Source organism: Scomber japonicus, chromosome 9 (assembly GCF_027409825.1).
Source record: "Scomber japonicus isolate fScoJap1 chromosome 9, fScoJap1.pri, whole genome shotgun sequence".
NCBI lineage: Eukaryota > Metazoa > Chordata > Actinopteri > Scombriformes > Scombridae > Scomber > Scomber japonicus.
The window spans coordinates 26182074-26195051 of record NC_070586.1 but is presented as its reverse complement, the minus strand read 5'-3'; the positions used below and the strand labels follow the sequence as shown (position 1 = coordinate 26195051).

At 40.8% G+C, this 12978-nt stretch overlaps 1 protein-coding gene across 2 annotated transcripts in view; it reads left to right on the top strand.

The window, feature by feature from the left end:
• rtkna (rhotekin a) overlaps positions 1-12978 on the top strand; it is a 56942-nt gene that overhangs the window by 34819 nt on the left and 9145 nt on the right. For both annotated transcript variants that reach the window (XM_053325070.1, XM_053325071.1), the window contains exon 2: positions 12403-12664. In XM_053325070.1, the coding sequence (XP_053181045.1) occupies positions 12403-12664 (262 nt within the window). The remainder of the gene's footprint in view (positions 1-12402; positions 12665-12978) is intronic.

Sequence of the window (12978 nt, the reverse complement as noted above, 5' to 3'; positions counted from 1 at the left end):
GATGGATAAATACTTTTTAAAAGATTAGATTAGATTATCTTAATTGCACCTAAAGGAGCAAGTGAATAAAATGCAAATTCATATACTGTCTATTGTTTTAAGCTTGCTATGTTTGTATGAAAGGTGTTTTATAAATAAAGCTGAGTTGAGTTGAGTAGGTTTTTGCATGTGCAGTATTATTGTGCAGACATGCGCAGAATGAAGTTTTACTCTAGTTTGTGTGTGTTTATGTTAATACGATGTCAGCTGGATCCCCCAATCTGTTGAAGACGTTCTGGAGGGCAGAGATAAGAGCCATGCACACACACACGCACACACACGCACACACACACACACACACACACACACACACACACACACACACACACACACACACACACACACACACACACACATATTTTAATTAATTATATTCTTGCTCTTCTTCTTCTCACTTCTCAATCTCAGTTGCCCATATCCGCCTCCTTGCCTTCCCCAACTCATTTTCTCACTGTCTCTCACTGTACTGACACACACGCTGTTGCAAGAACACATGCACAACACACACACACACACACACACACACACACACACACACACACACACACACAAAGACTCCAAGGGTTAATGTGGACCATTAGTAACCAGAGCAGGCTGTAAGTGCTGTAAACTGGCAGAAGGGTGAAACCACAGTGACAGACTGTGGGACTGTGAGTGGAGCTCACCTTACATGCATTCCCAATGACATTAATATGACCATCATTAATCAAGACAATGGAAAAAAACCTCTCTATCTTATGATAGCAGTATACCTCAAGTCTTAGCTTTTAATTCAGGGTGACTATTAATTAATGTCATGCAGCAGGATTGAATAATGCAGTGTGCAATTATTCAGTTTGTGATAAATACAAATATTGTATTTTCTGAAACCATTAAACTATTAAAAAGCATCAGCATATATAACATACATACACACACACACACACACACACACACACACACACACACACAGACACACACACACATACAGCCTCCAGTCATGCCTCATCTGTCCCTTTCTTTGTCATTTCACCCCGAGGGCAGTGCTGAGGGTCAATTTAGTGATATTCAAATTTGCTTAAACTCCACTCTGAAGTCCTGCAGCTTCATGAATATTATAATAAACTGCATTCACTTCAGGGTTCCCGCTGGTCGATAGTCATACAAAGACACACACAGATACACACAGCTTCAACACAACACATCTGCTGCACAGTCATTGCTGTCTTTCTGTGTCTCTCTGGCTTATACACCTTCATGTTGGACAAAAGCCTCACGTGGGGGCACCACATGTGGCTATATATACACATGTGGCCATATAGTCTAAATAAGGCAGCAGTAGCAAAAGTGATGAATAATAGAGAGTGATAAAACCAACTTCAACTCCAGAGCCCCTGGTTAGAAATGGGGCTTAGGGAGAGTACACAGAATGAAACACAGAGACAGAGAAAATGAGTACATTTACATGGGTCACTTTTGATTAGACGCTTGATACAACATTGTCTGATTACTTTGACATCAATAAACCCCAAGTTGTAACATGCATAATTGAATTGAAGAGTATCACAGTTTTAAAAAAAGAGAGAAAAGCTGACACAAACAGTATAGATATAGTATGTGATGGACCATCTGTGTACTTTTAGGGTATTTGTCATGCTAGTGATACTGCTAGTCACATTACTATTGACATCACTGGAAATTAGATGTTTTTATTCAGTATAAATAAAAATAAGTTGGGTACAGATGGATATCTATACTTATATACATTACATATAATGAATGATGTATGCCACTTTCTTAAAAGTAGTTGCCAGTGTTGCCAAAACAACACCAAAAAAATTCAGTCCTTCACTCAAGTTCGGAAAACAACAACATGTTTATTTGCTATCACCATCTGGTAAACAGAGTGCTTGATTGTGTAAGGTTGTTTATGGAAAGTTGATCATATGACAATCATATGTAAGCATCTTATAAAAGCTCTATTTGGACCATCTGTATTGTGTGTATAGAAACTGAGGAGAAATGTCCCTATTCAAACTGTATGGTGAATGAACTGTTAGGATTCAACTGCATCTCTGAGTGTATATCTATAGAAAAGAGAGCTGAGGTAATATACAACAGGAGAGTTTGGCAGGCTTAAGTGCTAGTTAGGCCGGCTGAGCTAGTTAGCACTGATTTCCTCATCCTGATTCAGACAAGGATGAAAGCCTGGGATTACTGAGATGAACACTGTGTGTGTATGTGTCACCGAAATGGTGTCAGGCTGTTGAAACTGTTAATCAGCAAGGGGAGGTTTGGGTGTGCTTATTTGCAAAAGTCAACTAATTAGAGCTTTACAAATGTGTTACAGTTTGTTGCACAGCAAGTGTTAGGATGGAGTTTGTGTGAGTGAGATAGCGGGCCACCCCTCACCCCACTGTAGATGGCAGAAAAGGAGCTTAATGCTATGGGACCCAGCAGGGATGCCATGCTCTTTCAGTAGACAGTGACACTGTGACCTCTTGCACTCCACATCCTCCCTTTGTCCCTCTAGCTATTTGTCATCTGCCATTTGTCCCTATTCTCCCACACTAGTCACAATGCAGTCTGTCGCACCAGATCCCATAGAGTATACATACTTTCTATATGTCTTATTGTTGATTGAAAGGTCACCTAATACCATATGTTTAAAGAGGAACTCTATAAGTGTGTTTCTTGTTTCGAGGTTCAACCTGCTTCTGTACAATATTCTCCACATTCATTTGGCATTTTTGCAAAAACAGTGATGTGACCAAATGTTAGTGTAGTCATTTCAATACAAGATTTGTGCATTTTTTCATTTATCCATGCTATGTCAAGGTGCTTTTGCAAGTCACATGGAGAAAGCTGAAAACATGCAACCCAAAGGACTTTTGAAAAACATTATACCAACAATCACGATACTCCTGACACAGGCAAAAATGTGAATGAGATAGAGAACATCTTTTGAGACATTTGATTTGCCAGCCTGGAAAACCTGCAGAGATGGAAACCATGGCTTGTCATTGTGTCCTACTCCCCTCAGTGCCTCCCCCCTTCCTGTCCCCCCATGTTTACCAGAGGTGTGAGGCAACTTGTCACACTGAGAACTGTCAGTCAACATGACACTTGCACACACACACACTGAGTTTGTTTGGATACTCAGATGAGATTCTTTTCTGTGTTTTTTTTTTTTTAAGAAAGTTTAGTTTTTTTTACTTTGAGAAAGTGTGGTGCCACATGAACTGCCTAGGCCTTCATAGCCATATCATTTTCAGTAATAAGTGACATGGCCAACTTCCGTTCACAGCACAACGCCTCTCTTCAAACAGTAATTTGATGTGTTAGAAAAAGAACAGGCTGTAATGATATGAAAAAAATCCAGCGCAGAGTGGATTACACTGTCACATCCGTACTCTTCATGTGTATCTTTTAATGTGTGATTAAATCCCCTTTACCACATCTCCCCACTTAGGGATGTACTAGCAGAGTACTCTCATTTAGAGAGATCACAGCAGTGTTTGATCAGTGGCTTAGAAAGACCTGCTTCATACTCATTCCTTCCTAAACCCTTTTCTCCATTCTCTGCATGGGCTTTTGGCTTACAGGAAAAGCTGGCTAATCAGGTAATAATACTGTATCAACTTGTATAATAGTCAGCGGCTCTGTCCCTGCCTGCAGGGCACAACACTTTCTGTGCTAGAAAAGTTCACTGAGGAGATTACAGTATTACTGTGTGTGTGTTTCTTAATTCATTAATTGCCTTTCACAGTCCCCAGACAGTCAGGTCTGCCAATTACTGTCATTAGGGTGTGTTTATTACTGTATGATTGGAAGAGGAAGCAGCTTGGTGGCACGTTTGGTTCCCTTTTGGTCCCTGACCCTCTCAGAAGCTGTGGAAGCTGCTATCTTCACTTTAAAGCTGTGAAACATCAAAAAAATATGGCAAAACTACTGAAAGGTAGAATTATTACCATCACATTTCTTTCAAATAGATTTTGTGAGCATTCCGATTCAGTACTTCTTCAACGTTTTGCACACTGCTTGGAACTTTGAGATGACCATTGACCATTTTTGGTCAATGGTTTACATCTGAACATAGCATTATGCCCCCCCCCCCCCCCCCAGTCCTCTTAGATGTGAGATGGAAGAAGAGCACGTGGGGGTCCTGTTGTTATTAGTGTTTTTGTGGTGTTGTTACTCATAATAAACTACCCTGCAGGTTCAATGTGTAGCTCTTTTCCAGCCCACAGTTATTTATGAGTCTGCTCTGGAACTTGCACCTACAGTTGCATAAATCTATACTCTGCATGCCTGTTGTTTGTTATATGCTGTGGGACCACACACACAGTTATACAGTAGATATATTAACACACACACAGGTGTCAGACTTCCAGGTATTATTATCTATGCGTCGCCTTCAAATGAGTCTGCAGTTTGGTTTGCCTGCCTGCTGCTTCTCCCGGTTCCCACTGTGCTACTATATGATAATGCAGACGCTGTGTATTAGGTTGAGTGTTCACAGCCGTGTAAGAGCCATCAAGCTTTAGTGTGCCTATAAATTGTTGAAGTGATCACTGCTTGGCAGACTCCAAGCTCCCTGTGCTCTCCTGTAGCTCTAAACAAATTTGTTTTATAGCTTGTAATTCACTCCAGTGTTGCTCTTCATAGGGCCAGCAGCCAAAAAATACAAATGCACTTGCAAATTAAAGTGCACACACAAAATTAGTATAGGCTGATTCGCTTGCATGCACACATGTTCAGTTGCTTCCTGTATGTATATAAAACATAATTTAGTACACAAAACATAAAATGTATCTCTTTAGCATTTTCTGCTGTGACCCCCCCCCCCCCCCTCTCTGTGCCAGGACCCAGCTGCATTGAAACACTCTGCCTTTGTGTGAGAACAGCTGGCTGCAAAGTCATTTGGATACACACGCACACACACAGGCACGATGTGCACGAGCACTCACATACACATACACACATTTTTCCATGTACACAGAGCTGAAACAGTCTCTATTGTCATCGAATAATTGAATGCATAAGCTGTCAGGAGGTGGGAGAGTTCACAGTGTTCCAGCTGTAAGAGCAAGTACTGTTGAAACTTTATAGAGATTACGCCAATGATGACATCAGCATGTTGGCACCTATAGACTGGGGGACACAGGTGCTTTGTGCCATATGAGAAGGCCCAAGGAGTGTGTGTGTGTGTGTGTGTGTGTGTGTGTGTGTGTGTGTGTGTGTGTGTGTGTGTGTGTGTGTGTGTGTGTGTGTGTGAAGTGTGTGTTGGCACTGATCGGGCATGGACTGTTATGTAGCTGGTTTTTCTGTCATAAAAGGCTAGTGCAAACACTCCACCCAGTTACTGTTTCTGTGTCTACCCTCCCTGCCCCCATCCCCTCTGTCTTCCATGACCAGTATGAAACCAGTTCCCTCCACTGTTTTCTGTTCTTTGCCCTGTTGGCATTCCAGCAGCATGTGCAGTCTGAAACACTGAAAGGGACGTTGTGGGTGAATTGGATCATTGTTTTTGAGTACTTTGGGCTTTTCGTTCTGTTTTTTGTTTTCTCCAAATCTGACTCCAGGCTATGTCTTCTGTAAATCATTATGCATTTCTGTAATGTTTATATGTCTCTCTGCATGACAGTGACATGTGTTGTCACTTATAGTCTGCTAAAACACCCTTTTCTCTGAGATCCTAGCAGCCTCTCCCTTTCCATCCACAATCTGCCAGCTTTCTGTCTCTTTCTGTCTCCATCTTTCTTCTCTTACTTCTGCCTTCATTCTCATTTTCCTACTCTCTCATTCTCAGCTCTTCTTCCAGCTAATTTGTCATTGATTTTTTTCCCCCTCCGTCATTATTCCTCTTTCACACTTTATTGCACTCTCAACTCCTCTTCTGCAACTGTGCTCTGGGTGTGGAAGAGGAAGAGGGTGAGCAAGAGGGAAAGTAGCGGAAGAGGGTGGAGAGGAAGGCGAGGCGCATAGTTGTGGCTGGTTAATTGAAAGCCAGCAGTTCGGTCAGTAAAGTCCCAATATGGGAGTGGTCAAGAATTTGCAATTCTTGGTTTGCATATGTGTGTCTGTGGAAGACACACATATGCAACACATTTGTTGTCAGTCTTTGTGTCTCTAGCCATAAAGATTGACAGATTAAGTGTGAGCAAGCTTGTGTATTTTTTTTCTACATTTCTGTTATGTGTGAATAAGTGAAAAAGACTGTTGAACTCTCACCTCTTGCTTTTCTACCAGCCTCTTTCACACTGTGTCCGTCCAACTCTTGTGGGGTTTCAGTCAGCTGTGGCATCTTGTTTGTTCAAAAAAAATGACCTTAGAGAAGACAAGCTGGGATGTATAATGGTTTAGAGGAGCCTTTAACTTTAGAGAGTGCAGGTGGCTGTGGATGTCAAATTGTTGGTTTCAAAAGTTATATAGCCTACAGAAAATGGAAACAGCCCCTACCCAACTATGAAAGATGATTCATTCTCTGGGAACCTGATTACTTGTACAAAATGTGATGTTAAACCATCCAGTAGTTGCTGAGATATTTCAGTCTTGACCGAAGTAGTGCACCGACCAACTGTCAGAGAGACCTTCCTCATGGATGGCTGCTAGCATGGCTAAAAAGCTGTAAGTTGACTTCTGAAATAAATGAGTATTAAATAATGCAAATGTGCTCTCTGCTATTGGCTCCACAATGAATTTCAGAATAATTAACATAAGTAATTTGGTTCAGTAATTTAAACACTAGTATAGAACTTCTGTTTCTCCCCTCTGCAACTTCAATCCCCAGTAGTTTTAAATTAATATGGTTCTGCTGTACAAACAAATCACAACATGTTGTTGCTCGATGGTTTTTAATACCCATTCTGTTAAACCTAACCCCGTGGACTAACTCCATGCTGTAACTGCAGCCGTCTGGTCTTGTCAGGGATAGAGGTCAGAGGTTAAGGGTCAGCGATCTGAACAGGAAAGCCTACTCATGCAGAACAACACATCGTAAACAAACCATTACACACCATCTGCAGCGGCGTCAAATCCCCAACCAGCGTCTGTGTGTTTCTGTGATCACACCCACAGACACACAAGTGAGGATCAACACACAGGGCCAGACGGGGACAGAGAGGTGACAGGGGAAGTGACCATCTGGTATCTACTGAGGAATTAAATTACCTGCTGAAAGGTTACAATGGCATTATGCATATACTGTTTACGTCATACAATGAGGCCTTCAAAATGTATTGTTGTTAGACGCAAATCTTCATTTAATATTTCAGTGTTTTTTGAAAAATGTATTTGTCACCCTGTGGAACATTTGGACAGTGATCAGACTACCAACCCTGTGATCAATGGCCAACCTGCTCTACAATCTTTATGATTTCCCACAGAAACATACTGTATGAATTAAATGTCTGCCAACAGTACAGATTCAAAAGTAATCGGTTAATGCAAGTTCTGTTATAACTCTGAGTAAATTGGCATAATGTCATGTTGAAGTTTCCTGTCTTTAGCCGTTAGTGTAACTGTCAAGTTTTGGAGAGATACTCTTCGTCGTTATGTGCCCTCACTTTGTTCCCGTCTGGAAAAAAAGACAGTTTCTCTCCCAATTATTTCTATGCCTGCTCATTTACAGAGCGTTATGCTTCATTACCTTGGGAAACGATTTGCTCATAAAGAACCCTCCACCATCTTTCTTCTTTTTGCAGAATCTCTGTTTCTTCATTGCCTGGTTGCCAACTCTTTTTTGCGATCCCTTTTGCTTTTTGTCATAATGCGTCATCATTATTTTCCTGAAAGCCCCACACCTCCTACTTGGCATTTTCACCATTCCTTCATTGCTTCCCATCCCCTAATTCTATACTCTTTCTTGCAGTCCCTTTTTTCTTTTGTTCTCTACAGTTTACTCCCTCTCTCTGCAACTGCTTCGCAAGCTCCACCCAGGCCTTTTTTGTCTTTTTGACTCATATCTCCTTTCTTCTTTTCACTCCCCCTCTCTTCTCAAGTCCCCCTTGTTTTCTTTGACAGTGTCAGCCCTCCTCAGTGTATCTGCTTGATACTCTACATGCACTGCATCCCTGTTGCTGATCCACCCTTCCTTCACCCTTTATCTGGCTGTTATCCACACTGTCACCATCACAGGCAGGCAGCCTTTCTGGCACTGCCCACCGGTCTAACACCTGCCACTTTGAAGACACTGCGTGTGTGTTCTGTGTATGTGTGTGTGTGTGTGCCTGTGTGGTTATGTTTGTGTGTGTGTTTGTCATTGTGAAAGATCATAAGAAGAAAATTAGTTTATCATCCTTTCTAGACATGTTGTCCTGCCTGTCTGTTTGTACGCTGTGTTGTTTGATGGCTTTACCTCTTATTTCCTTGAGTGCTTATAACAGGTTGTTGCACTCAGTTAGCCTGACATACTCCCAGACACATAGATTAGAGTTAGAATTAGGCTGCTTGTCTTCTATTCTGAGATCCCCTGAAGGAGAAGCCTGTTAATTTAGCTGCTATAAATACAGGACCTCCTCCTAGCAGGTCACTCTTAAGACCGACTGCATGGAACTGGACTGTGGTATCTTTATATATATATATGTGTGTGTGTGTGTGTGTGTGTGTAAATGTGTATACAGTATATATATAAACTGTGTGTGTGTGTGTGTGTGAATGTGTGTGTGCATGCGTGTGTGTGCATTCCTTCAAAGTTGACTCGCCAGCCTCGGAGGCAGTGATGCGTGGAGCATGGTTTGCGGTGCCACCATTGACAAGGACATTTGGACACAGCCTGAGCTGGGCTTTCTCTCTTTTCTCTGTATATCATAGATTCCATTTTTTGCCCTTTTGTCAACAAACTGATGAATTACTCGTGATATAAAATGTCAAAAACAAGAAATGATTATGATGATGATAATGAAACATTTTAATTATTTTTACATTTCATGAATCATGTAACTAGAGTTTCACAATTATTTTTTGTCCAAAGTCAATTTACAGTGATATAAAATCATGCTCTCATTGATCAAATAATGAATGTATCAAATCATTTTTTCAAGCACTGAATCTTGTGTGTCTTCCTTAGAGATACTAAGATTGATGTATTAAAGATGTAGATCCTACAAACAGAAACACTTTTATGCCTCTGTACCAGTGACAGCCATGTCCAAAGGCATTATGTTGTCAGGTTGTCAATCAATCCGCATGTCCATCTCATACTTGTGAAAGTGACATCTCAGGAACGCCTTGAAGGAATGTCTTCAAATTTGGCACAAAAGTTCACTTGGACTTGGACTAATTAGAATGTTGTGGTCAAAGGTTAAGATCACTGTGACCTCACAAAACACATTTTTGGCTGTAACTCAAGAATTCATATGCTATTTATGACAAAGTTTCACAGTCTTTAAGTGAAGACGGTATGTTTCTTACTGGAAATTATTCACTGAACAGATATAGATGTAAACTGCAACTTGACTGGTTGGCAGAGGCATGCAACTGTGAAGCAGTATTTCTGGTTTTGCCAGGGGGTTCAAACATTCTTTTCTTGAAATCATTTTACAATAACACCTAAGTGGTACCTAGTGCAAAAAAATCAAAAACATAAATGCAAGTTTGGTTTTGTCTCTTCTGTTTTTCCTTTATTCTCAGTTAAAATGACTCATTCTGTCTCTCTCTCTCTCTCTTTCAAAAAAGTAGACACTTAGATAAAAGAAAACCACATCAACTCTCAGAAACAAACAACTTAAATTCTCTATTTGTCCCTCATGGACATCCAGTAGTGAACTGTTATCTTTGTTTGTATTGTTGCTCTAAATTCCTTTCTTTTGCAGTCAAGAAGACTGTAATTGTTTCTTAGTCAGTGAAAGTGTTTATTTAATCACAAGTATATTTATGTAGCTACAGTACATTGTGCTAAACACACCCAGTGAGTGTCGACTTTGTGAGCTCTACTGATTATTATCTTCACCAGTATAAATACACTCGATCATACTGTGTCTGATAGTTATTCACTCGGGCAGAGCTTGTAAGAAGAAATCTGCAAATAATCACCTCCGTCCTTCTAATGCTAGTACATGTTATTGTTGCTGGTGATACTGTAATGCATGTCAGACAGGGTTTTAATGTTTTAGTGGTTTGGTAGAGGGAGTATATTTTGATCTTATGTATGATTTACAGCTGTTAGTGTAGCTTTCACCACCATGCAGAGCCAGTGTGGTTGCATCCTAAGAAGCAAGTTATTTTTTCCGATACAGTGGTTAATCGAAAATTGCATGAAACCTCATTTTGAAGGGTGCTACATCCAGGCAAGTGTCTGTGTCCAAATGTGGGTTTTTATGTCCAAACCACATTCATTCCTCTCCCGCTGAACCTCTTTCGAACATAGTGTGTGGGGCTCATGCAAGGAGAGAAACAGGTAGAAAGGAGGAATGGATGCAGAGAAAAAAGAAAAGCCGATTGAGGACAGTGAAGTGGAACGGAGTGTGAGCTGAAGGTGGAAGAAAATGAGCAGGGAAAGTATAAAAGCTTAAATCAAAAGAATAAAAAATTCATAAGAATCAGGCAGAGAGAAAGTGAGAGAGAGAAGATAAATGAGAAATATCAGAGTAGAGGAGGGGAAGGTGCATTTATCAGGCAGGGAGTGGGGTGGGGAAGAAGGGCAAAGGGAGTATTAGAGAATATTTGTGGGTAAAGTGTGAGCTTGCTAATGTATCACAGAAGAGGACAAGCACACGTACATCTCCACACACACATTCTCTTACAGATAGCCAGATGAACCACATCGTTTATTTGTTCATTCATTAATTTGTAACACCTGGTAAACACAGTGTTTTCCTAATTAGTTTAACCAGTCCTCTAAAGGCATATTTACTGATCAACAAGGAACTGATGTGCAAATGATTCAGAAGTGTTGTAGTTGGAAATAAAGCGCTGCCACCAACACTCAGGGTCAGCCCGGCTTTGCTTTTACTTGATTCCCGGATTGTTTTGTGTTGTTTCTCATCCCTCTCACCTTCTTAGTTCTTAGTTCACCATATGTTCGTTCTTCCCCCTTCTGTCTACTCTCTGTCTTCTGTCTGTTTTAAGTTCATGTGTCCAGTATTTTTCTTTTGCTGACAGAGAGAATTGGGACTTAGGGATTTGTTTTAACTCTGGACAGCATCACCTCTCCCACAGGGGGAGAGAACCAGACAGTTTGGGATTCAGGAACCTTTACTGTCTGCACGTATTTATGTGTTTGTATTCATGCATGCATACGTAAGTGTACAGGGTCTTATTAATCAGATAGGGTGGCTGTCCTTCCCTATTTGGTTTGTGTATTTGTCTGTCTGGGTAAGGTTAGGGCTTATGCATTATGTCAGTAAAGATGCTCACAACTCTAACTTTATAACTTTATCTGTTTTTCAAAAAATAATTCATATATTATATTTTATAATATTGCGCCCCAATTCGAATCCTTTTATGTAAATGTCCATGTTTAAATACCAGCACAATGACTTTGAATGATTGTTTTATTTTGATTATTTATGTTTTTTGATATGGGATGCAATGGAAATTAGTTTCTATGGCCTTAACTATACAATAGCCATATTAAAACAGCAATGCTTGGCAAATGTGTAGTATGTGCAAAATCTGGCCTTACTTTTACGAGGAACACAAAGTAAGCCCCTACCTAAATCATTACATTTTAGGGTGATAACTTGGTTTAAGATTAAGGCATGGTTAGGACAGGGTCAAAATAGGCAAGTAGTAGTAGTAGTAGTAGTAGTAGTAGTAGTAGTAGTAGTAGTAGTTTGTGTGTGCATGTGTTGGTGTTTCTGGGGTTTCTCAGTCAGGCTACAGATGTTCAGTGTTTGACAGCTTAATTCCTTATTCTTACACTTGAGATGTGTTGCTCCATCTGTGTGTGTGTGTGTGTGTGTGTGTGTGTGTGTGTGTGTGTGTGTGTGTGTGTGTGTGTGTGTGTGTGTGTGTGTGTGTGTGTGTGTGTGTGTGGTGAGTAAGTTTGCACTAAATGATTCAGCATCTATGTGTCTGCTCAGTGGGGGGTGGGCTCGGTGGTGAGAGGGCAAAAGGCAATGTGCTTGAATATTGTCTATGCCAACACTCACACACACCAGTGATCACTCCGAAGTGCTTTCAGAGACACACATCACTAATGTATCCACAAGAGAGTTTAAATCTACAGCAGACAGTCACTCTCACTTCCATCTCAATTTTACACCTGTTCTTGCCAAAAATGCCCCTCTTCGTATAATCAGAGAAGCCTATTATTTACTTCATTCCCAATTCACCCCTTTAATAATAACACAATTATTTCAGATGTGTAATTATCTATCATTAAATACTGGATTTCTTGCCTCACACTCTTTTTTCCCTGTCTCCACTATTCCCTTGCAGGACAGTGACATCCAGAAAAAAATCGACCATGAGATCCGGATGCGCGATGGAGCCTGCAAACTTCTGGCTGCCTGCTCACAGAGAGACCAGGCTTTGGAAGCAGCGAAGAGCCTGCAAACCTGCAGCACCCGTATCATGGCCTACATGTCAGAGCTGCAGAGGATGAAGGAAGCTCAGGTCATGCAGAAGGTCACACGGAGGTCTTCAGATGCGGGACCGATGGACGACAGACTCCCATGCAAAGGAAAAGTGGCCATCTCAGGCAAGTAACAAATAATAGTACATGTTTATGAAGAATTACTTGAAGAATTACTGAAAAGTAATTGTTCATGTGTTGGTTAGCTCTAGTGAGCAAAAGACTGCAATAAGAAAGAAAAAAGAAGAGAATCTCTGCCATCCCCTTAGAGTTATAATTAAATGCAGAGCTCATCAGGCACACGCTGAGATCCAGCTTCCTCTCTCTCCCTATTAGAGGATGTTTGATTCTCTGTTTATTGACCGCAGTAAACGTGGTGACTTGCAAATGCTACCCATCACAAAATGAGGACAGTCAGATGAATGATTATGAAACAGCTC